Here is a 27,250-nt window from a genome sequence, read left to right as displayed (position 1 = left end):
GGAACCAATTATTCTCTCAAGTCTCAACGCTCTAATTTCTCAAAATCTGTATGTTCCCAGGGTACGGAGTACACTTGTGCCTGGCTGGGTTAGCAGAGAAGTGGAGGAGTGGGGAGTAGAAGCGGGATGGTTCGCTACGTACGGGATGCCGGAAGGGGCCACCGCCTTGCCGTTTTGCATATTGAAGAGCGAGAGACACGAACCTGTCTGCGAACCAGGTCCGCCACTGGGATTAGTGGGTCTGTGGGACTATGTACAGGAGAGGAGAACACAGGGGTGGTCTAGAAGAGGAGAAGTGACTCAAGTCAAGTGTGTCTGATTTTACCTCAGTTGGTGCTGGTGATCGAGGTGGTAAGGCCAGAGACACAGAGAATTATGTCTTATTGCTCAAGACACTCAAAGAGGTCTTCGATACGAGCGGAAACACCTATGGACTGACATTCACTGCTCCTTCGTCCTATTGGTATCTCCGATGGTTTGATCTCCCAAACATGATGAAGTACGCAGATTGGGTCAATGTGATGACATATGATCTTCATGGAGTATGGGATGCTTCTGATCCAATTGGGAGTATTGTCCAAGGACATACTAATCTGACTGAGATCAAGAGTGCCCTGGATCTCTTTCGGAGAGTTGAGAATTCCCCCGCGCAAGTGGTCCTGGGCTTCGGGTTTTATGGTCGTGCGTTCACCCTTCAAGATAAGACATGCACAAAACCTGGTTGCGCTTTCAAGGGTGCCTCAGACGCTGGGCCCTGTTCAGATACAGCTGGTATGCTTGCGTACTATGAGATTGCCAGTATTCTACAGGGCACCTCGAAGAAGCGAGCCACCATTACACCGGTTCACGACAAAGAGGCTGCTGTCAACTATTCCACCTTTGATGATGATCAATGGGTCTCGTATGATGACAAAACTACATTCAAGCAAAAGGTCTCCTGGGCGGATGAAGTGGGACTGGGAGGTGCAATGATTTGGGCGTCTGACTTGGGTATGGACCGTTTTGCTTGCTCTGCTCTGGCCGTGGACTATCTCACTAACTACTGCACCAGATACCGATAAGTACGCTGCCCATACAGATCTTCTTGATCGGGAAATTATTTCTACATCGACACTTCAGCTTGAGAATAAGGCAGTGGCAAATCCCGGGACAACTGTGCAAGATCTGTCTGCCTTCACTGGACAAAAATGCTTCAAACACACAGGGAAATGTCTCAAGATTGATGACACAGACGCCATGTCCAAAGCATGCGGCAGCGGATATAGTGTCGTTGGCTGGAACGATGCAGGATGTGGAAAATCTAATTGTGTAAGTGATCACCCATTCCAACGATCCGCTCGAGTCTAAGATGCTTATTTTATCAAGCATTGTGGAAAGCCGGTGTGTTGCCCAAATGGAGCGGCCCCGAAAAATTGCATGTGGCGTGGACAGGACACTGGTCAACAAGGTGCCAGCTCTGATTGCAGCGGGCAGTGTGCCGCGGGAGAAATCAACGTTGCTGGTATTCGTTCTTCTTGGGGTGGTGGGTATCTCAATGATAGAGACACGAACAAGTGTGGCCGTGGCTACAAAGCATTCTGCTGCCCAGACCCAGACTTCAAGCAGGTTACCAAGACTTGTTCTTGGGCGAAGTGGTGAGTAGCATATATCCAAGTCACTGCCAACTGGGTTTCGATTGGACAAGCTGACCTTTGAGCGTCTCCAGTGGGGAAGCCTGTCCAGCCAGGAAGACTGCTGTTCTAACGAATTACGATGATTGCTTTTCCGAAGGAGGGCAAAAGTACTGCTGTTCCGAGCCAGCTGAGCTTGTCAGTTGCCAGTGGGAGGGTGGAAGCGGTGGTACCGATTGCGCGAATGCCGTGTGCAATTCAACTCAGGTTGAGATCGCAAAGTCCACCCTAGGTAACGGCCGTGATTCTTGTGAATGTAATTATTTCTGCTTGCTATTCTTATTGTTTCATTTGTTGTGTTTTTATCTGACCAAGGAATCTGAATAGGGGGCCGAAAACGGTCAGGATGCTGCACAGTGAAGAAGGCGCCAACCCGCAAGGCGATGTGCACTTACGATGTTTGCGATATGGATCTTACCTATTGCTATTCCGATGATCTTCTCTATAAACGAGATGATTCCTATTACCAATCCAATGAGCTTGGCGAATCTGACCTTGCTAAACGTGATGGTAAAAAACAAAAGACTGTGGGGATCGGATCTCTCTCCATCATCTGGATCATTGCAAAATATCCAAGCATTGGCACGCTATTCAATCCTACCAAGTACGGATCTGCTCTGCTCACAAAGGCTTTCCGAGCGCGCAGGGGCTTCTGTGGAGGCTCTGTGCTTGATATCATAAACCTGCCAAAAGACCCTACCTACCAAGGAACAGAGGAGCAGACTCGAAACCGAGCATCCGGCTGACAAAGGCTTCATCGGAAAGTTTATCCAATACATGGGTAATGGACAGCTTCCTGGTGATAGATCCGCTAATCTTGAGGCAGTTGGCATAGACTTCTGGCGAGATGTGTGGCAAAATGCCAATTCAGAGCTAGCTGCTAAACCCAAAGTTGGCAACGGTGACAAGGGAAAACAGCCGGCAACGCCGATGGAGCGTATTGCCGAGTCGTTTGGGTCCGATGAAAATCCGTTCCCTTTCATGCCTGTTGAGAAAGGCATAAATATTGCCAAGAGAGATATCTTCCTCGGTCAGGACCCGGTCGACCTTGTAAAGCTCAAAAAAAAAGCAAAATTCGCCGTCAGCCAGGACACAGATGATGCGGTAAACAAGTTGCTTTGACCACTTCAGAATGTAAGGAATTTCACCCTTTGTCTCGATTTCAGCAAGCTGACCGAGTCTTCTAGGCATTTGCGGCATTTGCGTACATCAGAAACAACATGTTTCTGGAGCGGTTCGACAACGTGATGGATGAAAGCTTCACACAATGGAGCAACATCGAGGAGACGACGAAGACGTACAATCTCCAGAATTGGTGGGGATTGCTCTGGAATGAGCAGTTCAAGTTCGCCCTGAATGAGGCCCGTAGCTGGGCACGGGAGGCAATTCGTGTTGCCAGGGCTCCGTATGTGGAAGCCTACCAGGCAGGTCGCAGCTTGGCGCATTACGATCGTGTGATGAATGCCCTGGATGAATTCGAGGATCTTATCGCGGAGATTAAGATGCCAGATGTTGATACCAAGAACTACAAGAAGAGAAACCCTTACAATGGCGAGGGACCAAGTGGGTACAATTCATAGTCTAGAGATGGGGCGGCCTAGTTGACCGAAGCACGATGCCACTGGAGGGCTTATACTGTGTACTGGATGGTTTATAGGTAGACATATACTCAATCTTTGCAGACCAATGGCTGATTCAAAAACCAATCCGGTCTCTCCCTTTCATAACACATTCTCGTGAGGTTCAACATAACGTTAGAGGCAAACGCCCAATTACATTCAAAACGATAGGAATAGGATTTAACCAGGTGCCCTAATACCTACAGTAGGTAGGTCATGTGAGCATGAGCCAGCGAATCATGTTCCGTCTGAGCATGCTGAGGTAAACCATGGCCCACTATTCCCGACAAAAATAGACTTGCCGTTTGTTTCGAACTTTCAAATTTACTAGTTAACTAACTAGTGAAGAGGGGAACGCTCAAGGCTGTGTGCTCTGAGGCACACGGGTCGATTCAGCAGATACCAGCTAGCATAGACATCGGACCAGAGGTAGCAAAGAGGTTGGGCGCTTGCGCACAAGCAGTCAAATATGAGAGGTGTAGGAGTGTGTATTGCTAAACTAGAGCTACCTCGCGACTATATCTGCAGCTCAAAACTGCTGACGTAAGGAACGCTCACGTGAAAACAAAGGGAGTGGACAGGGGAAGGCTGGAAGCATGTCTGTAGGGGGAGGTCACACCTCCCCACTACACTAACTAGTAACTAGTTACTAACTAGTTACACATAGAATATGAGGACCTGTGAAAATGACGCCGAAAATGACCACTTTTGGCGCCAGAAACGGCCGTCTTTCCACCCGTAACTTTGGAGGGCGAGCGGGCGCTTCACCGCCCACCGTCCAGTACCCTCACTATTTTGCACCCACCTAGCGCCGTTAGTCATCATCTTCCAGCTGTGATGTAGGCGCCGTTCAACAGTCATTCCACCTGCCACCAAAAAGACGCCGAAAATGGCTCCCTTTTGCAGTCCCTCCCAGGAGCCTTCGCTTTCCGTCTTGCCTGGCCGGGCGCCTATAAGATGCCTCTTTTCTTCCCCCTCTCATGTTCTTCCAGTTCTCTCCTCATCCCCAACCCCCACTCCCCAAGTCGACTTTGACAACCTTGTTGCCCGTGTTTCGAGATTCCAACCTTGCTCATTTATCCTGGATTTTCACTATGGCACCTGTGCTCATTCAGTCAGCTCAGGGTGATGAACACCAATACTGGACCGACCCCATTCTTTGCGAGGAAACTCGAACCAGACTGGAACATTTCCGTAGTCTTGGATGGCTACCTCCAAACTTCAAACCGAGGACTTTACTAGGTATTGCCGTCATCGAACGCTACTGACGAAAGTAAGTGGGGAAATTCTCAGAACAAGGCATCGTGTGTAGGAAATAACTCATGAGTATAGGTTTTGCATTCAGTCGAACGAGGACTACGTGGACCACCTTCTTCTGGAGGATCATGCGATCTACATGAACTTTTTCGACTGGATGTTCAAAACATCGCGAGAGAAAAAGCTGCAGTCTTATGATGAGTACTGGCGCCGACTTTGTCAGTATTTCGAGCTGTTTGCCCGTCGCCGTGTCAACGAAGACGCTCATAAACAGATGCGACGAGTACGAGACTTCCTTATATGCTAGGGGAGATTAGACTAATGGTGACATAGTTTCTAGAGGGTCCTTTCCCGGCCGAGCGCAAAATTCCCCGAGGAATGAAGGACAAGAACACTTCAGATGTAGATGTCTTCTGTGTGCTCTACCGGCATCACTGGGTCCATTCGAAGTTTTTCCGTCATGGAAGTATGATCGTCCAATTCGCTACTGTACAGCTATGGTCTGCCATTACCGGGAGTCGCCCCGGTGTCATGCTTCCACAAGACACCTCCGTACCCGACCACTCATCTCTGGGCAAACGGAAACGGGCTCTCACGTTTAAAAGCGATCTTCCAAAGTACATATCGTTGAAAGACCTTCCGGACTCGGTCTGCTATCGTGATATAGAACTTTTCTACCTGAAAGACCCTCAAAGCAAACGTGATGTTCTCTGTGCCATCATAGAGTTTCGCAATCTTAAAGGTCGACCGGAGGGTGCTGATGGGTAAGTATGCTTCTGGGCCCCTTGGTGTTATTAAACTGATGCTGACGCTTACTGCTAGAACCAAATTTTTCATGCACGGCGATTACCAACTAGCATATTGCCCGATCACCCAAATAATCTCATTTGCTTTCCGCGATGGTGCGTTTCTCAACACCGAGCTCACACCAGAGCTCATTTGGCGGCTGCGGGTTCCCAAGCACAATGCATCCCTTCCTCTTCGGTGGAGGCCCGAAGTTCTCAACACGCCTCTCCTGCGGCGCTTTGGGCGCACTCCGTATGGCTATGAACTTCATGGGTCTTTAACGATGACTTATGATTCAAGTCGACAAGCCTTCAAAGAGTTGGGCCGGGACGCTAGATTTGAAGACGATATCGGACATTACAACTTTCCGTTGGACAGCAAATGAAGTCAATCGTAAGTTATTCGTGCGCTGAATGTATGAAAACTACGGCTTCATGAAAATGGAGATCTTGTCCCACCGAGGCTGACTAGCAGCGTATAGGAAATTCACTAGCCAGGAGCGGCAAAGAGTGCTTGGTCAGTCTGGCGACGCGGTCTTTGAAAAGCACTATCAATCACAATTTATTGGACGCGATCTCCAGCATGTCGTTCTTCTTCGACCGCCTCAGGAGGGTCTAGTACGTTTTGCCGGAAGTATGCTCAGGAAAAGAGATCTTTGCGCTCCGTCCGAGCTTACCGATACGCACAAGCTTGCTATTCGCCAACATCCGGATATTCTGCAGCTTAGACGAGAGAAGCGAGAGCTCATGGCGGAGATGCGATCCCTGGCTGGTACAATCAAGAATGCCCGGAAACCGTTTCCGCGCCTGTATCAAAGACATGAAGATGTCAAAAAAGAATTAACTAAACTTCGAAAGAAGTTAGCAACCGACATGCGAGAGGCAGCGAGAAAAGACCATTTCCAAAATGCGCCCGTATTAAAAGTTGACAGGCAGATAAAGCAACTTCTCGGCGAGTCTGATGAAGCTTCTGGTGATGAGGATTCTGGTGATGAGCGCTGGGAACTGCCTACTCCAAATTATGTGTTTGCGGAACGGGCACGCCTGGTGGAAAACTTTTACGGGCCCGATGCAGAGAACTTTGACGAGGACAAGCTACTTGCTCGACGCATCCAGGTTACCAAGGATATGGTTGCGCTTCTGCGGCTTTGCGAACCGAGCAGACGAGGCAACCGAGTCAATTGGAATATTGACGACCAAGATGACTTACTTGACCAGCCAGAAGACTCGCCCGCTCCCGAGGAAGACACTATGAAATGCCCAACGAATATTTGCATCATTTGCTGTGGTCTATTTCGCCAATCATCATCGAAGCTTCCTCCGCATGAATTTCCTTCCAAGCGACAGGATTCTCTTCGTCGTCACTTAATTGATACGCACCTGGTCCATGCGCGCGATGGAATCAGCTGCAATTGGGAAGCCTGTCGCAATGTTCCCCAGTTCAGCAAGATCACCGAATTTTTGGCCCATGCTTCCACTGCACATTCATATGATATTAATCTCAAATTGTGTCACCTCCTGCAGCTATCACAAACTGACTGCAACGACATCTCATCCAGAGAAGTGTCTTTGGAATTTAAGAATCGACCAAGAACTGAGACTCCGGCCTCCTCTGTCGAGCTCGAGATGGGAAATATCGATCCACGCCTATTGGAGGCCCACCCTGTTCCCATCACGAAGACTTCACCGTGCTACTTAAATACTGAAATTACCACCCCTTCTGGTGGCTCTGCAGTGAAAAGTCTTCACCCCATCTCAACCGAACTTCCAACTAGGCGATCGACGAGGAGTACTGCAGAAGTGGCGGATCTCGCATCTTCTCCTGAGCCGGGTTCTCAACAAGGCACCGAAACTCCCGCCTCTGTCGATTTTGGTATGGCAAATATTGACCCTCGTTTGATGGCACCCGGCCCTATCACCAAGCCATCCACTTGCCTGCCAAGCACTGGAATTCCCTCCTCTTCCGGATTCCTATTGACGAGCACCGATTCAAACCTGGTGGAGATTCCTACACGGCGAGTGACGAGGGGGCAGCAAAGGCAGCAAATCAAGAACCTGGTCCTAATATTGGGTTTTTACCACAGCATGCGATGCGCTCGTCTCGGAAACGTGGGCCCCCCGAAGAGCCGCCTGGGGGGCAGCAGAGGGGTAAAGGACGAGCATGTAAAATGAAAGCATCCACTATCAAAGATACGCCACGTCGGTCAAAGCGGTTACGAGCTCGATGATTTGTTGTCTTGCCGATGGTTTGCGAGTGATTCTTTTTGTTTGTACATATCTTGGGTTGCATCCCACAATATCTCCCAATAGATTATACAGTAGATCCTACCTCAGAAGTCTTCATGGCTAAACATGAAGTTAACCTATGACTATCGTTTCTCTACTCTGGAGGCTAAATCTGTATTGCGCATTTTTGATAGCACTGAGCTTTGAAAGGCGAGGTCGTCATTCGTTGATCAAGAAAATTCTCATTGTCTCCGTTATCAAGTATGACATGGTGCCTTAGGGTCTTGATAGATTGAGAGAAGATGCTTAGCGACTCGTATGGCCGGCTGACCACTCCTCAGCAATGGGAGGAGAATACTCGGCGTTTTTGGGGCTAATGAGTTCTCTCTCTTACTATCCTCTGGAGCTTCCTTCAATCAATTTCTATTGAAAAGCAGCAAAACCTTTTTATAAAATCATCTCCTACAATAAACAAAATAACCAAACTAAACTAAATACACAAAAACTATCACCTTTTCAATCCTTTTTACTTGCTAGACGAGACCGAGTTCGACGTGCTGGAGGTGTACCGACATCTGTAGGTTCCAATCGCTTCTGAGTTGACCTTATCTGCTGCGGTCGTACAGACTCGGACACAGGTATAGAAGTAGGTGTAGAAGTAGGCGCAGAAGCAGATTTAGAGACTTGCTGCTTTTGCTGAGTCGATTTCTTTGATCGAGTCCTCTGTAATTGTACAGACTTAGGGGCAGACGTAGGAATCGACGCAGGAATCGACGCAGCGGCAGGAATCGATGCAGGAATAGATGCAGGGGCCGGTGTAGGAGCAGGAATCAGCACAGGTACAGGAATCGGCGCAGGGGCAGGAATCGGCACAGGCGCAGGAATTGGTGCAGGCTCCGAATTCAAAGGCCAAATAAACTGAGGACCAGCTGTCCCCTCTTTTAGCGCCATTGGCACTTCCTTTGCCTGTCGTACGACCTCTGCTTCCGCTATAGAAGCAGAGGATAGATCAAATGGCTCCCCTTCAGGTGGTGGTTCACTATAGATAATGACATCAGGATGGGATAAAGGCTCTCCTCCATCATCAGAATCACCTCGAGCAACTGCATCATCAATTCTTTGTATATGTGCCCTCATCTCTGCCTCAGTCATAAAGTATTTGCGATGCGTACGAGGACGAAATGGATGTTCACGAGGTTTTGCAAGAGTTTCAATATCAATAACCACTGGCTCAGAGGCGTCAAGCTCAATGATTGATACCTCTGACTCTGGAGCAATTGGTGTCTCCAATTTCAAAGCAATTGGCGATGCAGGTCCTGGAGAAATAGGATCTGATTTGATCTCTATCGTACGAGGCTTCTTGTCAAGAATGACATAGATCTTAGCACGTTTCTCTCGCTCCACATAATCAAATTGATCATAGAGATCCTCGAGATCTTGAATATGATCAAGATTATTGGAGATCAATGTAGGACATTTCGTTGTACAATGAGTTGCCAATATGATAGTATCACCTAATTCAGGCTCAAATTTGAACTTCTCTTCTCGTATTGTAGGAAGAAGATCTCGACGAATAAAGTCCTCAAAGTCCAAGATCGTACGACGTTGTAGGGTATGAGCAACTCGATCTACTAAAGTTAGTTTCAGTTTCATACACCCTTCATACGTTGAAGATCTTGTTTACGTCGTTGTAATGAATCAGGACGCATCAATCGATAAACATCAAACAAATGTTTACCACTGAATAGATATCCTTGTCATCGAATATGTTCCTGAAGATGGACTTTTCCGAAGCCTTCAATTCGACCAGTTCCAAGCTCTGATTCAAGAATAGTAGTGATTTGTTCGATTTCAGCTTCTTGGCTTTGATGGTCATCTTTTCGACGTCGAAATCCAAGACGAAGTCGTATTCTTTGGACCGTACGATGACCAATTTGAATCCCTTCATTGCAGAGGACTTGGTGGATATGATAATCGTCAAGACCTACTTGGAAAAGTAAGGTTTGGATCCGTTTTTGAATTTCCAGGTTTCCAATTGTCTTTGGAGGTGCATTTTTAGCAATGCCCCATGCTTTGAGGCGCTTCCTCATCGTACGAGGAGCGATTTTGATGGTATAGTCTTCTTGTAATTTTGTACAAAGCCATGATTGTTGCTCCATTGGTAAAAAATGCGATGATCTCATCCTTGACTTCCTTGTGAGACTCAATATCAATTATTTGACGAGGCATGATGGTATAGAAACAGGAGGAGATGAGAGGGGTAAATCAATAATAGTAGGTTAAAAAACAGTAATTTATAAAATGGTAAACGTTTGAAACAGCGGTGAGAAAAGCGGTGTAATATGCAGAGAAGCAATGTAGTAAAACACGAAAGGGCCTAGGTCATGCCGTACTGGTAGGGAAATTTATTTATGTCAATAGATTCCACTATCTATCGCGCTTTCATTCGTTACCAGCCCCAAACCTAACGTGGTTCCGGCAAGCTAACATGTCTTTAGTAAGGTCTGTTCTTACTTTAAGAGATGAGCCAACGTCACCTCCATAATGCATCCCAGCTTACGGAGCACGAACTATGGGAACAAAACTCGGATTATGCCCCAACTCCTGGCTATTGTGGCAGCCCCTACGCAGCGCTATCTACCTTGAGCCCCTCCCCTTCGATCGTAGCTGAGAATGGCATCGAGCCCTCCAGTCCATCTGGCTCACGCATTCCCAAATTTGTTCAGCTTTGTGAATGGGAAGATGGAAAATCCTACGATGAAGACCCGCCAACGTGTATCCACTACCGCATAGAGTGGCGAGTGACCGTCAATAATAGGGAGGTGTCAAAGGACACAGAGGAAGATGTCGTTTTGGCACCCAGCGCCTTCTGGCAGCTGTCATTGGAGAAGAAGCTAGAGAAAGCTCTTCTGGAAAACTGCTCGCCATCGCCAATTGAGACCTGATGATACTGTCATCGTACCGTCAACAAGCGATCGTACTAAACGCAAACCGACTAAACGATTTGACGAGACCGACATAATTTGGACTCCGATCGAGAAGCAACTTCTGATGTGGTCAGATCCTTTTTCCCGTGGTAAGGAGCTCACGTTGAAGATAAGCTTCAACTATGTAGATGATCGCCACTCTTCTCCACTCAAAACTTCATTTCGAGAAGTGTGTGATATGATGCTGGAAAACGGTCTTGACCTTGAACAAGTGTACAGGGACCAAGATCCTAGTTTCTTCATTGAGAAAGGGATCAAAATAGGCATCGCGCGACGTTTCGTAGAGGATATTGGGAAGTGGGCCCAGAACGTGAAGAAAGCGGTACCTGTTTTTGAGATTCTTTAGTCTGCGCAAGTCTTCATTAGGGCGTCATGGCACTATCTGGCAGTGCGTTTCACATAACTCTTGTGCAAATGAATTAACTCTTTGTGGTCATCCTGTATGGATAGACAGACCGTCTTCTCAACACTCAGTTACGTAGAAAGAAACCTGAACGGTTGCCTAAACAATGTGGCAATGTGCGATAGTGGTGTTCTGACCTGTAAGTTGCTCAATCGAAAAGGACAAGGCCAATAGTGGTGAGAAACGAGGGCCAACGGCAAGCAAATTTGCAGCTATTAATTGAACAATGGTCGTCGTAGAAATGTGAGGGTTGAAAAGAATATTAAATAATTCATTTTCTTTTTTAACAGAAGAAGTAGGGTGTTTACTGAATATCATTGGGTAGACAGCAGTCTCCACTCTAAATCAGCGCATTTTCCTAACACTTAGGCAAACCCCAAGTCTAGAGCAATAGATTTATTTCACACAGGTTAGAGATGTCCTGGGCAGGCCCCGTGCCAAGCCTAAGCTGCCATATTTTCCAGGCCGTACCTACCTTCTTGGCTTTTAATATTAATAACTAACGGGCCCCTGTATTGTTTTTTCCAACAATACGAGACCCCAGGGGCCGGTTAGTTCTCGAACCTTGATTCATGTATAGGCTTTTTCATACCTCTAGAAGTCACTTTTTCTACACCACAGTTGGATTACGCACGCGGTAAGCTGAATAAGTAGGCTAGCTACTTTCTCTTATCCTCAGGCTTCGAGTAGTCGTAAATGACTTAGGAATCTACTGCGGACTCTTGGGTATATAGAATCCCCCTTGGAACCGCAAGTCATCGTGCTTTACCCTCAGGGCCTCAGTAACTTCTAATATATTAAGATAATGGCTGTTCCAAGTCGCGGAACGAGAATATGGCAAACAAATTATTAATTGCGAAGATCTGGTCTGTTGGAATTCCGCTTTGGTCGTATAATTTCACGTATGTTGTTCCGGTGTATCTTTGTCGAACTGCTCCAGATCCTGGTCTGTCACTAGCTTTGGGGCTGGATAGTAGGAGCTCTTGATAGGTCAGTCGTCTTTTCTTCAGACGCATAGCTGGAGACATACCAATTGCGAGGCAAGGAAAGCCCAAAATCCCGAAGCATCCGCCGATAAGATGAATACTTGGCCGGTTTCCCGAAGGCGTATGCCCACACACACATCTGCATCGCACATCTTGCTATATTCGGACGCTTTTATCATTAAGCTTGATTTGCGACGGCCTTGTTTCTGGCGCATGGACTTTTTGTCAGATTTAGTTCGATTGGACTGGGTGGGAGGTATGGAAGCCATGTTCAGAGACGCCGCAAAGCGTCATTATTGGCAATGGCTGAGGAGTGCAGGGAACTAAATAGCTGGGGGTATAGATTAACTAGGTCTCAGGGATTCTGAAAGCTTCGAATGGCTACAGTGTTAGGGCGTTGAAAACTAGTGTCGCTCTCCAGAAACCGTGGTCTTCACAGTCATGGCCCACGAAGACCTGAAACTGTACCTGGTGAGCTTATTGCGACGACCATATTGATGCCCGCCGCACCGAAAAGCGGTTGGCTTCTACAACGGTTGAGGAGCCGGTCAACGATATCATAAACGATATCATAGTAACGCGTCAAGCTGAGGTCTAGAACTTCGTTTTGGACAGCTGACCGATGTATAAATATTGGAAGAACCGATCAACTGCAGGTGTGATTAGAAAATAAACCCTTTTGGTGTTAACTAATTTCACAATTGGCATACCTCAAATTCAGGAGGTAAATCATCGTTTAGTCACCAACCGCAGGTCTACCCTTAACATTTTACCATCATGTTCTCACCACTCCTCAGCTAGTCTTTAGTGTTTCATTATTATCATCGTTGAAAATGCACAAAAATTTACGTTACATCAACATTGTGACTCTACGAGCAGCTTTTCTTTCTATTGCATGCATTTTGTTATATTCTCAATTCGGTTAGGAGCACCAGTCCATCCCTAGGAACACTGACTCTGTCTCCAGGATCACCAGTCTGTCTCCGGCGGGCGACGAGCTCCCACCTCCACGTGGTGCCCGCTGTGAACTCTCAGAGAAACAGTTTGGCTGTCTCCGAGTGCCAGGAGGAACTCAACAAGGCGATCGTCCCCTTTTCACCATGCGCCGACGCGCCGAAAACCGAGTCTCCGAACCTCACGAAGCACCAAACATCACAGCCCCAGTACAAAGAGGAAGTCGTGCCCCCTCACTCGTACGCCCCTACGACGGATAATGGACCTTGCCACTCCATTGATGCCGCCCGACAATCGTTTACGGTGCCGGATCTCGAAGATTACGCGATGCAGACGCGACGCGGAAGGCCGGACGTGATCAACACAACACAAGCATTGGGTAATAGCTTGATCTACATGTGCCCTTGTTTTAGCTATGAAGGACTATTCGGATATTAGTTTAGCTGAAAGCTACCTTGATGTAATTAGCGTATATCTTGGCGGCGTTCAGAGTGCCACTAGTCCAAATCAGGTTGATAGAGCAAGACCGATGTGTTTGTTTAAGGGTTACCTCAGCATGAGCAGAGATAGAACAAATTAACCACGTGACATGTGGATTATTTATTAGCCATCTATTCTGTGATGCTAGCGCCAGCAACTAAAAATCCACCTAACATTGACCATCCTTTTTCTGTTGATAGCCCGTGCCCCAGGAAGTTATTCACTCGTATGCCCTCTGAGAGATGATAACGTATAAAATTACATGACTTGTGCCTTTCGCCCAATCCCTGCTATGGCCGGGATGGCTTGTATGACTATGAGGTACTTAACATCCAGTCGAGCTATAAATACAGCGAAATCCCCCACGGGTAGTCAACCACAAATACTCGCAAGGGCTTGCAGCTCACTACCTCTTTTATTCTCTTCACGATTCGTCCCAGTGTATAAACGTTCCTTTCCAACCCTGGATCATGGGTATAAAGCTCCAGACTTGCGATTTAGCAAGGGAATCTACGTGGGAGTATCTGCTCGTACTGCTATCGCCGTACTTGGCCAGTATCTCGACACTGCTACCGCGAATGCTTCATCCCCTTCGCGAAATCTTCGGGAGCGGCTGCACGAGGTGTGAACGTAAGTGGACAAAGATAAACGCAGATCGCTGAAGAGAAGGAACAGCAGAGGGCTTCAGAGCTTGGCCAGGAGGCTGATATCGATGATGATATCGATGAATATTGATCTTTTCCATCGTACAATGCCCTGTCTCGAGCCTGCAGCTGAGGTTAACAATGCGCCGGAGGCCATCGACATCACCGTCCCGAATACTGATACTGAAGATCGGCCAAGTCCGGTACCGAACCCGGTCCCAGCTCAGGCTGCTCAGCTTGTTAATGCGCCTGGGGTGGTTCCAAGTGGGCGGGCAAATACATCGAAGAGACGGCAGCATACCTCTTCTCCAATTCGGCGAAGCCAGCGGAATCTTCGCAGGAGACTGTAGGGGAGAGGGAATGTTGGTGGTGACAGGAAGTGACGACAGGAAGTGAGGAGTGCGGGTAAATGCCATAGACATGTTTAATATTATGCTCTTTTCAGTTGGTTCAATCCGCTCAAAGGATAACGTAAAAGTTCTCTTAAATACAGAGGTCAAATTGGTCGAATCAGAATGGTAAGGGAGAGTAAGAGCCTGACATTAGCCCAAAAGGGATGGAACCTGTGTGTGGAGTTGGAGATACTATTCAGATACAAGCCCATGGCAGCCTTATTTCCAAGGTTCCAAGGCCAAATACGACCAATCAATCTATTGAAGCCTCATTTCTAAGGTTTTAAGGCCTAAATCTGACTAATATGGTATTCTGCCGTTAGAATTTCAAATTTCCTGAGGTGAACCCTTTCGGCCTCCGTACCCATCCATACACTCCTTACGTCGACGCACTTTCTTCTCTCCTTCACTCCCATCCCACAGAAAATGACTATTAAAAAAAGAATTGTTTTGTACACTTCTGTAGCTGAAGTTCCAGGAGACAAGACTTGTATAGTCTTTCAATATTTAAATTTAGCCGTGATAAGAGATGTTATTATGGGTCTACGGTCTACCTGAGCACTTCTATAATAATCGTCATCGATGGCCTGGAATCTATAGTCGAGATTAGAACGAACTTGAATAGGTATGTGCACATACTGTCTGTATTTTCTAATTTCTGCCATTAACTCATATTGCTACTTAGTAGGAGTTCGTTATGAAAAGAAAACCTTGAAATACTAGGGTATTGGCTTTTGTACCTCGAGGTTATCTTCTTCCCTCTGTAACCATTGACATGCAGGAATGTAACAATGTCTAGGAGCTTGATAAGGCAAGTGTCTATCAAAACCGTGACATAGGCGAACATCGAGGGTGGACGCGCAGGAAACTCGCATCAAAAGACAAGAAAGTTGATTTCGAGCCAGGGAAGAATTAGGGTACACGCCTGTGTACTCATGTACAGATGTGGGTAAGGCAGTCGTATACGGGGTACACAGTGTCATTATCTCCGACCTCCGTGTACGTGGAGGTGGGTGGAATGGCGGTTGCACTAACGCCCGGTATTGGTGTGCATGTGTACTTGACTCCATCACTGTCACCAATAAGGTTACCCGAGTCATCCATAGAGAACCAGGACGTCTGGTCACAGAATGTGGTCTCTGTATTTTTAGCATTCCATTCATCCAGGCCCGGCTGCATCCTGTCGTCAAGGACAATAGGCAGATCTAGGCCAGTGTAGTAGACAGCCCACCATACAAATTGGACATCTGCTGCCCCGCGGACATCCTGGACGATCTGGAAACCGGTAGGCAAAGCGTTGGCACTGGATGATGCTGATGTGGCAGTGATAGTATAGCCTGACCAGCGTGTAGCATCCCAAACGCTTCGTTGGCTGGAAATTCTGCTGGAAATGGAGGACATGACAGATGCCGGGACACTCGTGGACGTATACATGAAACTGACTTTCTCAGTCGAGTAGGTTCCTGTTGTACTAACGGTGGTTGTTGTGGTCGTCGGAGTGGCAGAGCAACCTTCGCTGTATGCGCATGCAGTCTAATGATTGTCAGAAGCTGTTACGCACATATCATTCAACGTTCACCTGATGTATGTAACAACTTACCGTCGTTGTAGTGGAAGAGGACTCCATGCCAGACGTGGAGAAGCTTTTGATGAAAACAGTGCAGACGTCGACAGTCTTGATATCCTCGCAATCTCCATCTTCTCCAGACTCCAATCCGATAGAGCCGGTGCTGCCACCTCCACCGCCACCCCCTTCAACAACACATCCGGCTTGTATATCACGTTAGTCCCTGGTATTTATAGATAGTGATTTGATAAAAACTTACTGGTGCCACACCCAGGGCCACAAGTTGACAATCCACAGCCACCCCCACACCACGTTAGACCACAGCCTCCATCACAACCAAAGATACCACACTTGCCATCACAGCCGAAGATCGCGCAGTCCAAAGTACCGCATCCATCACAATCACCATCACTAGACCCGGAGTCTTTAGGCTTGCCGGATTCGAAATTGATGGAAGGAATTGTTTTTGAAGGTGTGATAGTGGCGTGCGTTGCCTGGGGCTGAATGGTGACGGAGTGTGATGTCGAGTAGAACACGGGAACAACAGTGCTGCTAGTGGAGGAGGAACCTCCAGAGCCCCCAGAAGATGAAGAGGCACTCCCAGAGTGGCTGATACAATAGTAATAATCGAGCCACACACCACTGGCACAGTCAGTGCCAACGTCTGGGTTCCAAGCTTCGAAGTCTGAAGCATCAATGTTGTTGTCGTTCTCAACACTCCAACAAGAGTCACCGCTTTGAATTTGATAAAACTTCGTGCAGCCACTCTCCATGTTGGCTGCAATAAGGGATGGTGTCACAACTGCCGTAGAAGTGGCAGAAGCAGTGTTTGTAGCAGGGCCTATGACTGTGCCTGAGGCACTGGGGTTACTGCTGTTACCCTGATTCATAGACGCAACCTGGTCCTCCGCAACTGATGTATAGTTCGTAGTAGCAATCGGCAAGGGGGCCACGCTTCCTGGGAAGACTATAACAAGAGATGGTGGTGTAATGCTTTGGACGGGGACTAGAGCGCCGGATGTCTTGTTGCTGGCGATGGTCACTGGCCAGAACGGAATGCTTCCTACGCCGAATGCGGGGATTGAGATTGTTGTTGTCGATGTCACAATGCTGCCATCCTTGCTGACAAGGACCGGGGTGGTGAGCGCTGGCCAAGTGACAGTCCGCGAGGCCTCCATATGCAAAGGCGGAAGAATCAAAGTACAGGGAGCCACGCAAGAAACTTCGGGTGAGTCCTCATCCCAGATATGAGGAGAAATATAGACTTTGCCGCTTCCTCCAGCCGGGAACAGATCGGGGGAGTTCGAGATACTTTCTGCTTGGCTTTTAGCGATATTGCCCTGGAACACTTCAGGTGAAAAACAGTAGCTAGATGATCATATCAGAAAGATCTCCCTTGCCATCTTGATCAACAGCCCAGGCTGCGACACTATCGATGAGCAATTGAGTTAGCAATGGAAGAATAACAAAAGAGCGATGTTCACTACAAGGGTAACGTACCCTCCCATGCACTCTGAGTTGGTGAAGTCTAGCTTCATTTGCAGAGTTTCGGGATCATCATAGGCAACCCATTGGTCACCGTCATAAACAGCAATTTTCACGGCAGCTTCGGAATCTAGCCAGACAGTTGGGTTTCTCGAGCTGTCGTCAATAATATCCATGATTTCATCGTATGAAAGCAGACCTTCAGTCTGGGAGCATGGGCCAGGGTTTCCTTTTTTTAAAAACAATATTAGTATCCGCGGGTAGGGATTTCAAGTTGGCATTGCTTCAAATCTTCAGAGCTCGATTCTTCTTACCTCCTGTAGTAAACGCACATCCAGGCTCTGTGCACGAGGAGTCTTCAAGGGTATAACCTGATCGTGTTAATACGGGGTCCAACCAAAGGAGAATTGCAACCAGCGAACTTACTACGTCCGTAGAGACCAAGACCGAGATTAACCTTGCTGGGCTCAATGTTATTATGCCACAGTAGCTTCAGCCCCGCTTCGATCATGGTGAGGTTTGTGCTAGCATAAACTCGACTTCCGATGGAGGAAATTGTAGCGTCCCATGTACCGTAGATATCATAGGCCATAAAGTTGAACTACAAATAGTTAATTTCCTGAAGACCCAAATGTGAATCGATAAAGAAAAAACAAAAAGCAAAAGCAAAAGCAGCGCAGAAAATCTGGAGATCAAAAAAATAGTAAGATGAAGACGTATCCAATCGACATGCTTCTCAAGGTTGACAATGTCAAAGTATTGCAGATACCAGTACGAGCTGGGCAATGTGATAGATAGGCCGTAGTCACTTCCTAGTGATGATCGCACATTCTTTAAAAACGAAACGAAGTTTTCGTAGTCGGCATCTGAGCCATATCGATCAGGTGCACCAGGGTATTCCCTAAAGACGATTTCAGTACTGCGGGAATACAAGCAAAAGCGATCAAAAAGCGCACCAGTCAATGTCAACACCGTCAAAACCGTAATTCGCCAAGAAAGCTTTCAAAGAGCTAAGGAATTTAGTTTGGGCAGTAGTCGATGCCGCAAGCTTGGAGAAAACATGAGAATATTCTCCTGGGTCGGTCATGGCCCATCCGCCGATAGAGATCCAGGTTTCAACACCGTAGTCCTTAAGGGCAGTGAATCGGGCATACAGATCCGTCTGATTAGACTCCATGGGGGCCATCTCGTAGGTATCCGGGTCAATGTATAGGAATGAGAAAATCAGATGAGTGTAGCCTCCAACGGGAATCTGTTAAATGTCAATAACGATCGGACTTTATTTTACCAGCGAACAAGAATGTAATGTCATACCTCTTCCACGGTCATTGCTGTGAGGACATGTCAGCAAGCTATCTCTCAAAAATGGCATTGAATCTTACTGTTGCAGGCATGGTCAAGGTTAAAAGCTTCGTAGTAGCCAATTCTACGTGTCGCGGTGGTGTTAGAGGAGCATGATGGTGAGTCCCAGGTGGAAGTACCACAGAAGTCGGTTGAGGTTCCGCCTGGTGATCCGCATAAGTATTCCTCTGTCGTACGGAAATGTTGAAAACTTATACTCACAGAAGCCAAATTCACTGCAGCAGACATTCAGCGGACACGATTCCGATGTTGAGTAGTTAGAAGCTATGAAAATTCTGTCAGTTCATGCCTCGATACTCCTGGTGTTAAACATCGAGGGACGGAAAATACCCCAAGTTTCTCCCCATCCTGGATATGAACCTGGATTGCACTCGGAGAGATGCGTGCATGTGCTGTTCAAACTGGCAGCCTGGATGCATGTACTTCCACAGTAACCTGGCCCATAACCACAGACTTCAGAAACACTCGAGCAGCAGCCCTCTGTGCAGGGGTTATCCACCGAGCATGGGACATCGTCTGCTTGCACGCCTGAGACGACGAGCAAGAGCTGCAAGGCAGCCGCTAGGCTCCAGACACTTCGCATTGCGAAGATATTTTTGGGACTGAGAAGTGAGAACCACGCACGGTCTTTCAGAGAGAGGAAGACGATGGATAGATAAATTTATTCAACAAATTCGGGTGAAGAGGATCTCTTCAACATGATTGAATGATTCTCATTTTCACGGAACTATGAATCTATTACATTCGCTTAAATGACCCCATGTTGAGAAAAAAAACCAGTGGTTAGCGCTAGACAGTTTCAGTAGACCGTACTGAATCTACTAACCTCGGAGAAAGACCTCAAAAAGGAGAACCATAAAGCAAAGTGGATATACTAGAGACATACGGTTACTTTTCCATTGCCACCCTTGCAAATAGATGGTGAATATTGCGTAAGGGTTTCATGGTATCTTCATTTGCCTTGGTAATTCAATGCTGCCGAAAAGTGATCGCGTGCGCAAGTTCAAGAACTCAGGGTCTCTCAGCCGACACTTCGTGAACAGACATATCAAAACGTATTCAAACGATATGCAACGTGAGTGCACGATTTGCGGAGAGCAACTAGAGTCTAGATCAGCATTACTGAACCATGCGCAAGGCGTGCATGGAATCGTTTTTTGCTTACCTCTGCCAGTTCTTGGCCCTTACCGCGAATACCAAGTGTCTGGTCACAATTCTGGGGCGCAATTCGAAATTTCTCTTTTCTTCACCGGACAGAATCCCTCATCGAATCTCGGGGAAGCTAAAGGCTGTTAGCCGCATCGTGGCATCGCGGCATCGCCTATTATCGCCTCTATGCGTGCACGAATGGCCCACTTTTCCAGGAACAACAAGCAATGCTAAGACTCTCTCACTCACACCAGGCCCCCACTTCGCCTCCAAATGGGGACACTAGCTCACAAGCAGTGCTAAATTAGTTACTCGGGGCACAACGGGGTTATTCCGATGTTGGAAATGAACATAGATAGAATCATGGATGCAATCAGCCAAACGAAGTGAGCTAGTACTATAGTACTATAGTGTTATTGGGGTTTGTTGAATGAATTATAGCTTTTTTTTAAGTGGTTACAGGGTTTTCACGTTGGGTCCAGTCAAGTCTAAACCTGTGCCATCCTTAATTCACATTATAAGCTTGACTCCCTTAAGTTGGCGTTGTCGATTTAGTTCACCAAGTCTTTCCTGGGACTCAGCTTCGACGACCTAAGCAATGCGTCTCTCTAGCTTGCTCCAGGCCGTTGGCGCTTTAGCCATTTTCAATATCGGACTGGTGACCGCTGCGCCTTCAGGTCATTCGAATAGATACTCCCACCACCATCATGGGCATTCTCATGGCTATGGCAATAGCACTCTGACCAAGAGAACACGCCAATATTTCTGTGATCACGCCAACTCTGCGCTGGTTGCATCGGTCAATGAAATCAAGGCTATGGTAATATGACACGGACAAGTCTGGTTTTAGATAGGATCATTAACATGAATGAGTATCTTAGTTGACCACCACTATTGATCGGACAACTGCGCTTGAGGCCTTTGTTCGCAATCCACCAGCCCATATCCTTCAACATGAGCAATTGCTACAATCTACCTTTTATACATTCGAGTCAATTTTTGGCCGCCTTGAATATGGGGTCCAAAGTGGCGAAGCTGCTGATAGCATCTCTAGAGTGCAGCGAATCCTCGGTGCGGTATTTTCAGACAAAAGGAATTGGTCCATATTACTGACAATTTCCTAAGCAATTGCCACAAACATGTAGACTGGCCTTGAAGGAATCGTGGACAATCCAGATCTTGAGATCTATTGCAGTGATGCCTGGCTCGTGAGGGAAGACCGCGAGGGTGACGTTGACAGTGAGAAAATGTTCCCCTGAATGAATACCCTCTGAAGCTGACACAAATCCCCCCAAAGTGACAAATTCCTATCTTTATTGGGACAACCGAGAGACAAGGACAGAGGACTATGCCGAGAATTTCGAGACCGTGCATGGCGCCTGCAGAGACTCAAACACCCATTACGCATGGGTTAACCCGTCTCTCTCATCAAGCAAGACCACAAGCGGCAGAACCAATGTTATGACTCTTTGTCAGGACAACGTTGCAGAGTGGATAACAAGATACAATAACGGGCAAACGATCGAAACGTTTTCCAAGCACACTTTGAGTGCTGCTAGAGTGAGAATTGATAGCTTTCAAGGTCAAACTATGTCCACAGCTATGATGCACGAATTCACTCATGCATCAGCTATTGTCGGGACTCCATATCTGAGTATGTATTACCCAGTTCCTACTGCGCTCGCGAGCTCTTTATTTATTAACAAAAAACAACAGTCGATGAATCATGCACTGGCCCCGATGACTCAACAGTAGCGGCTTATGGCTGGTTTTGCATCAGCCAATTGGCCAAGTATGCGCCGGCACGGGCTATCAACAATGCCGGTAAGAGACTTTGGATAATTCTTCATCCCGAATTTTGGAGCAACTGCTAATCAAATGATGGCTTCTCTACCAGACTCATTCTCTATCTATGCCACCGGTATGCTAATCAACCCCTTGTAGTATGTGAGGGATATTTGTACTGACAGGCATCTAGCCATGTATCTATCACTGGACGACTGGTCATATGGCTATCCCCGTGAAATCCTCTCTGTCACAAATCCTCTCAATACTGGTATCGCAGCTTTGATGTCGCACACTGGGTCTTGAGGCAACCATTATGGTATGGGAAATCCTACTAGTACTATACACCTATGGAGATGGAAGAGTTCAAGTTTCTTGGCATGACAGACCCAAACAACGGAACTATATTGAATAGGAAATTGTGTCTAGTACCACTGGCATGCTTACTGCTGCCTTTCCATAGGCACTAATCAAACCAATTTTTCCTTGTTACTCAAATGGCTCAAATAAACCTTGAAACCACATGTAAGGAAAAGGATAAATAAGATAATTGCCATGGGAAGGCAAATTGAAGTCGATAGTATAGGGAAGTACATCGGGGTAAAAGTACATCCGGGTGAGCCCTACGGTCCACGGATATGAATTACCCGGCATGCCGGGTACTATCTCCGTTTACTTTTGGAGACCCGCTCTGGGGGTTAATCTCGCTAACGGCTAAATTCCGTCCCACGGGCCCTAACTAAGTTAAAGGCACTTAGTTAGTGAAGAGGGGAACGCTCAAGGCTGTGTGCTCTGAGGCACACGGGTCGATTCAGCAGATACCACCTAGCATAGACATCGGACCAGAGGTTGGGCGCTTGGCGAGCGCTTGCGCACAAGCAGTAAAATTAGAGATGTGTAGGAGTGTGTTTCTCAACTAAGGCTACCTCGCGACAATAACTATCTCCAGCTCATAACTTCTGACATAAGGAACGTGCACGTGAGAAATCAAGGGAGTGGAGACTGGACAGGAGAAGCATGCCTGTAGGTTGGTGGGGGGTCCACATGGACCTTCCCACTACATTAGTTAACACCTAACAAGCTTTACAACTTTGGCGAGATGCCCCACTTACACGCCAATGGAATTATTTTCTCTCAATAACCGGAAGATGGCCGATAACTTCGCATAAGATACGAGGCCATACGAAAGTCTTGTTTTTCGCCCCAATCAATTTGAAAGTACGTAATAATAAAATGCAGGGGCACGCCACTGCTAACTAGTGCTAAAAAGTAGAGACGTTCGCATTGACTTCCACGCATATCCACTTTCTCTCTGCACTCACGGCCCGAAGTCACCTCCCAATCTACCGACCTCGGAAGTCGAGAACACTTCCAGTCAAATTCCTGTTGAGGTGTCATCAGTTAGTCTCAGTCTCAGTACGCTTTATTCAACATGGAAATTGAGTTTGTGAAGATCCTGCCTCGATTTCATGATCTTATCTATTATTCAAAGGACCTCGACAAACTTACGGATCTCCCTGTCCTTGGGATCCTTCATTTCACTTTTCACCCCGGAGTTGACATTGCTGATACACAGCAGTGTGCGGCTGCCTTGTGGAGGAAGTCTTTGAAATATGTTTCGACAATCCCTGGATTTGAAAGGCTATTGTGGTCGCCAGTGAACGATACTAGTACTTCCGAGTCGTCATGTCAGCAGGTCGTCGTCTTAATCCAGTGGAATGGCGTTCCTGGATGGAAGCTGTTCCAGCTGTCCCTCGGATTTAGTATGATGCTAGGCTATATTTCACAAGCCTCAAATCGTTGCATTCAATATACTCTGCCGCTGGAGATACCGAGCCCATGTTATCTGGAGCTAGTATCCTTTCAGTTCCCAGCTACGCCATCTACCCCTCAGGTAGATGGAAGGACAGGGTTCAAAGTTCAATGGGATAATACTTTCTCGCCGCCTTGCCAAGCTGCTTTATCTGAGGCTGGATTGGTGCACGCCGGTGGAGAGTGGCTAGAAAGAGACACTGCTTCTGAGGATCCCTTCTTTGTCGGCCTGCTTCTCTGGAATTTGGGGGCGGGAGGCAATCAAAGTATTCTTGTCAATCGTGTATCTCCCCTCGTCGAGAATGCGTCGTCAACAGTGTCCCTATGCACAAACCAGTTGGCTTTTGTCTCGCCTGATGATGCATCTATACTTCAGCCGTCTGACTCTTTTACGGGCTGTGAAATTTCCAAAATCAGACATCCAGCTTCTCAAAAGCCTGTGCAACCAAGATACAGCCTTCATGAAGATTTGGGGACTCCTGGTACTAGTGTTGGGAATGACATCTGCCATGTGGAAAGTATGTCGCTGGCAAGACAAACGCCCCCTGAGCGCATTGCCGCTGGTCCGGCTGGGGCTTGGTATAGGGCGTCAACTATCTCTCAACATCATATTCCGCTTCAAGCTAGGCTTCAATTCCCGTGCCAGGGACTTATAAAAACTGGTATATACATGATTTCTTTCTGGGCACGACGCGGCAACCAGCATGTACAAAGCTCCTTTGAGGCCTTGCGGATGAGACTTTGGAAGCTGGGTGACTGCCCACTCCTTAAATGGGGCGGGGATCCAGTGAAAGAAATGGACTGGGCCAAGATTCTGCTTTTCATTGGTGAGTGTCGTCAAGGTATTTTGCGTCGTGATTAATGGGTGATACTGACCTCCCCCTTTAAGACCTTTCAAATCCCGTTCAATCCAATGAAGATACATATTCTCTTCTGCAGCAGTATATTCAGGAATTTTCCGAGATATCTGGTGATGACATACAGCATCTTCAGCATAGAATGACTGCTTCTCCACAATTCGTTGGAAAGTGCAGTGATGCAGACATAACATTTTACGAAATGCGATCGGATGAGAATGACCGACGTGCATTTAGTTATGCCATGACGAACTATGAAGAGTACGTTCTTCCCTATACTGCAGTTTCAAATCTTGTTGTGTTCAAAGTACCCTTCCTCTTGGAGGATTAATTGCTAACATTATCATTTCGACTTGAACTAGGACTTTGAATCAACAAGTCATGCGGGGAAGCAGATCATCCCCGTGGTCAGCTCTCGAAACGAGATGCAGTTCCTGGGTTCCGGTCAATCCTCACTTCACTGGAGGCGACGACATAGGGCCACTCAGTTTCGCGTCGGTATTCAGTCCAAAGAAGGAGGGAGCCAGAGAAGAGTGGTATAACGACTTCGCCGAGCGAGCTCAAACTCAATATGACCTCCTGGGTCATATCGTTGACTTGATGCGAACTTTGTGTACGAGCATCGATAACTACTATGCGATTTTTGAGAACGAAGATCCCTGGATGGAAGCAGATAAGCTGGAAAAGTCCAAGCGCACATAAACCGGTGGAGGCTGAACATTTCATTCCCATTTTCGGCGGACTTTCAACAATCTCCATAGTCTAAATGAGGCTTTTTTGCATCGGAATTGATGGCGAATCACGAATACCAATAGAAATCGTAATGGAAATAGAAATAAATAATTCAAGTCCAGGGGATATACTTCATCGCAGGGGTGTTTGTCATGTTGGGCTTCGTAATTCGAGAGATTCAGAAGTGGCAGTGGTGACTCTCCTGCTGCTAGACGTGCCCAGAGCGAATGATAATGTCTCCCATGCACGTCTGCTGCACAACCTCAGGAAATGACGTCTGGGAAAGTTGGTTCCCTGGATCAGAGCCTTCTTGAGCAATGGAATCACACGTATTCGCATGCTTGAGGGCATGTCCGATCGAATACCTACGGTCTACGCCAGAGTAAAGAAAGGGGGCGGCGATGAGTGCAAGATAGAGAGGCAGAATAATGGAAAAGTGAGAGAAAGGGAGGAGGAGCAGCGAAGACGGGTCTTTTATGTCGGCGGCATTGAAGGTAGGTTACGTGACGGCGTATTGGGGCGCTAAACCAGAAAAGGCAAAACTAACCGCATGCAGTAATTCACAGGTCCGCCGTTTACAGATTCCATTGAAAGTCGGAATGGAATGCATCGTCAATTCAAAGTGGAACGAGACCGATCTGACCGCAATTAAATGATTCCAGAACTTCGAACAAACAAATTCTTGAGGCAATGATCCATTCCTATCAACTACGGTTCCCGATTCTAACTAAGAAACTGCAGCCCAATATCCACCGAATCCACCCCCAAGCAAAGAAAAGCACCGGAATCAACACCACATCACAGAGAACAGCAATCAACCGATTTTATCAAAATCAAGCAAAAAGGATTTCCAAACGTAGCTGAAGGAACGAGAAACAATTGCCTTTCTAAGAAACCCGGATAGGATAGTCCACGAAGATATCGAAAAGAACAGAAACAAGTCAACGTCAACGATCAATGACCGTCAGAGAAGATTGAAGCTGTCCCTTATCGAAGAAAGAAGGAACTGGACATACAGACTCACAGGCAGTCTGGATCAACAAAGCAAAAGCGGAAAGACCACGTTCCGAAGGAATTGTGTTTATGGATGGTTGAAAGTGTTCTCAGAGTTGGGCGAAAATTGAAAGAAATTAGATGCGGTCTCCATTGCCGGCCATGACAAGACCTACGTGCTAGTCAAGTCATGGTGGACGATGGAATTGGTGGACAATTGGGCGCGGGGGCTCATGGGCTGTTTAGAAGGGGGCGGCTGGAGCAGATATTAGTTTGGTCTCTTTGCTTAGACTGGAAGACAAGAAAGTCGGATGTAGGATACTTACAGCGCATGACAACGCAGCCACCGCCGGGAGACTTCATCAGGGTACAGCCGAGTTCGGGAGAGCGCTGTTGGATGGAGCAGCTGGCAGCATCGGGGAGACGGTCACCGATGCAGCCGAGGTTGCCGGGGGACTTCATGACGACACAGCCACCGCCGGGGGACTTCATGACGACGCAACCACCGCCGGGAGCTGGAGAATATGTTAGTATATCATGGACTGGACGTTGCAAAGAAGCAGCAGCAGAAGAAGAAGGAAGAGGAGGCAATGCATGCCTCTTTGAGGAGGTACTCACACTTCTTGACCTGAGCGCGAGACATTTCGAAGATGAGAAGAGCTTAAGAAGCGAAGCTTGGAAAGATTGGAAGATGGATTGAATGATTGAAATGTGAGCGTGGTGAGGAAGAGAATTTGGAGACGGGTGTGCAAGTTGGTATTTATATTCGTGGATATGCTACTCGGAGTATCAATTCAGTTCATGAGTCCAGTCAGACATCGAGTGTCAATGAATGGTGGTACATTGACTCGCTGTATAGAATGCGATGGGCATTGACGAGGGTGTCGAATGCGTAGTGCCTGCCGTGGTGGAGACGCATGTGGAGTGTGCTTGATATTGTTCTCGGATTCATGAATGTAGATATCGTTGCCTTAGGGCATTTGCTCTTTGTCTTGACGATGTGCGGTCAGCCATCTTGATTGAAAGTTGAGATGTTGACTTGCATCACATATTACCCGAAACGTCCTTCTGCCAGAAGTGGTCTTTGAAGAAGAACGCCACAAAG

The 27,250-nt window shown here is 47.2% G+C and overlaps 11 protein-coding genes across 11 annotated transcripts; 7 read left to right on the top strand and 4 right to left on the bottom strand.

The window, feature by feature from the left end:
- Window positions 1-491: 491 nt before the first annotated feature.
- Window positions 492-1,638, top strand: N7515_009524 (CAZyme family GH18; the record flags this gene model as incomplete). Its single annotated transcript, XM_056670268.1, has 3 exons — window positions 492-990; window positions 1,052-1,308; window positions 1,366-1,638. 3 exons carry the CDS (start codon window positions 492-494, stop codon window positions 1,636-1,638), a joined length of 1,029 nt encoding a protein of 342 aa, XP_056518067.1.
- An 809-nt stretch (window positions 1,639-2,447) lies between these two features.
- N7515_009523 (CAZyme family GH18) lies at window positions 2,448-3,250 on the top strand (the record flags this gene model as incomplete). Its single annotated transcript, XM_056670267.1, has 2 exons — window positions 2,448-2,774; window positions 2,858-3,250. The coding sequence occupies 2 exons, from the start codon at window positions 2,448-2,450 to the stop codon at window positions 3,248-3,250; spliced, it is 720 nt and encodes a 239-aa protein (XP_056518066.1).
- A 4,823-nt stretch (window positions 3,251-8,073) lies between these two features.
- On the bottom strand, window positions 8,074-8,694 carry N7515_009522 (uncharacterized protein; the record flags this gene model as incomplete). Its single annotated transcript, XM_056670266.1, has 1 exon — window positions 8,074-8,694. One exon carries the CDS (start codon window positions 8,692-8,694, stop codon window positions 8,074-8,076), a length of 621 nt encoding a protein of 206 aa, XP_056518065.1.
- Window positions 8,695-10,079: 1,385 nt separating this feature from the next.
- Window positions 10,080-10,502, top strand: N7515_009521 (uncharacterized protein; the record flags this gene model as incomplete). The annotated part of the gene is made up of 1 exon (XM_056670265.1): window positions 10,080-10,502. The coding sequence occupies one exon, from the start codon at window positions 10,080-10,082 to the stop codon at window positions 10,500-10,502; it is 423 nt and encodes a 140-aa protein (XP_056518064.1).
- A 1,343-nt stretch (window positions 10,503-11,845) lies between these two features.
- Window positions 11,846-12,202, bottom strand: N7515_009520 (uncharacterized protein; the record flags this gene model as incomplete). The annotated part of the gene is made up of 2 exons (XM_056670264.1): window positions 11,846-11,929; window positions 11,978-12,202. The coding sequence occupies 2 exons, from the start codon at window positions 12,200-12,202 to the stop codon at window positions 11,846-11,848; spliced, it is 309 nt and encodes a 102-aa protein (XP_056518063.1).
- A 1,457-nt stretch (window positions 12,203-13,659) lies between these two features.
- On the top strand, window positions 13,660-14,102 carry N7515_009519 (uncharacterized protein; the record flags this gene model as incomplete). Its single annotated transcript, XM_056670263.1, has 3 exons — window positions 13,660-13,675; window positions 13,808-13,989; window positions 14,022-14,102. The coding sequence occupies 3 exons, from the start codon at window positions 13,660-13,662 to the stop codon at window positions 14,100-14,102; spliced, it is 279 nt and encodes a 92-aa protein (XP_056518062.1).
- A 16-nt stretch (window positions 14,103-14,118) lies between these two features.
- Window positions 14,119-14,361, top strand: N7515_009518 (uncharacterized protein; the record flags this gene model as incomplete). The annotated part of the gene is made up of 1 exon (XM_056670262.1): window positions 14,119-14,361. The coding sequence occupies one exon, from the start codon at window positions 14,119-14,121 to the stop codon at window positions 14,359-14,361; it is 243 nt and encodes an 80-aa protein (XP_056518061.1).
- A 975-nt stretch (window positions 14,362-15,336) lies between these two features.
- Window positions 15,337-19,400, bottom strand: N7515_009517 (uncharacterized protein; the record flags this gene model as incomplete). The annotated part of the gene is made up of 12 exons (XM_056670261.1): window positions 15,337-15,936; window positions 16,004-16,173; window positions 16,230-17,338; window positions 17,471-17,684; window positions 17,770-17,826; window positions 17,882-18,056; window positions 18,185-18,356; window positions 18,412-18,707; window positions 18,770-18,786; window positions 18,838-18,960; window positions 19,019-19,081; window positions 19,148-19,400. 12 exons carry the CDS (start codon window positions 19,398-19,400, stop codon window positions 15,337-15,339), a joined length of 3,249 nt encoding a protein of 1,082 aa, XP_056518060.1.
- Window positions 19,401-20,564: 1,164 nt separating this feature from the next.
- Window positions 20,565-22,057, top strand: N7515_009516 (uncharacterized protein; the record flags this gene model as incomplete). The annotated part of the gene is made up of 7 exons (XM_056670260.1): window positions 20,565-20,786; window positions 20,848-21,042; window positions 21,112-21,205; window positions 21,264-21,620; window positions 21,683-21,790; window positions 21,864-21,887; window positions 21,945-22,057. The coding sequence occupies 7 exons, from the start codon at window positions 20,565-20,567 to the stop codon at window positions 22,055-22,057; spliced, it is 1,113 nt and encodes a 370-aa protein (XP_056518059.1).
- A 1,126-nt stretch (window positions 22,058-23,183) lies between these two features.
- On the top strand, window positions 23,184-25,122 carry N7515_009515 (uncharacterized protein; the record flags this gene model as incomplete). The annotated part of the gene is made up of 3 exons (XM_056670259.1): window positions 23,184-24,390; window positions 24,483-24,681; window positions 24,783-25,122. The coding sequence occupies 3 exons, from the start codon at window positions 23,184-23,186 to the stop codon at window positions 25,120-25,122; spliced, it is 1,746 nt and encodes a 581-aa protein (XP_056518058.1).
- Window positions 25,123-26,387: 1,265 nt separating this feature from the next.
- Window positions 26,388-26,788, bottom strand: N7515_009514 (uncharacterized protein; the record flags this gene model as incomplete). Its single annotated transcript, XM_056670258.1, has 3 exons — window positions 26,388-26,401; window positions 26,472-26,660; window positions 26,764-26,788. The coding sequence occupies 3 exons, from the start codon at window positions 26,786-26,788 to the stop codon at window positions 26,388-26,390; spliced, it is 228 nt and encodes a 75-aa protein (XP_056518057.1).
- Between the last annotated feature and the right edge of the window lie 462 nt (window positions 26,789-27,250).

This window comes from Penicillium bovifimosum (genome assembly GCF_028826915.1).
Source record: "Penicillium bovifimosum strain IBT 22155 chromosome Unknown utg000007l_segment0_segment0, whole genome shotgun sequence".
Classification (NCBI taxonomy): Eukaryota; Fungi; Ascomycota; class Eurotiomycetes; order Eurotiales; family Aspergillaceae; genus Penicillium; species Penicillium bovifimosum.
The sequence above is the reverse complement of the archived record's forward strand: the minus strand, read 5'-3'. Positions and strand labels throughout refer to the sequence as shown.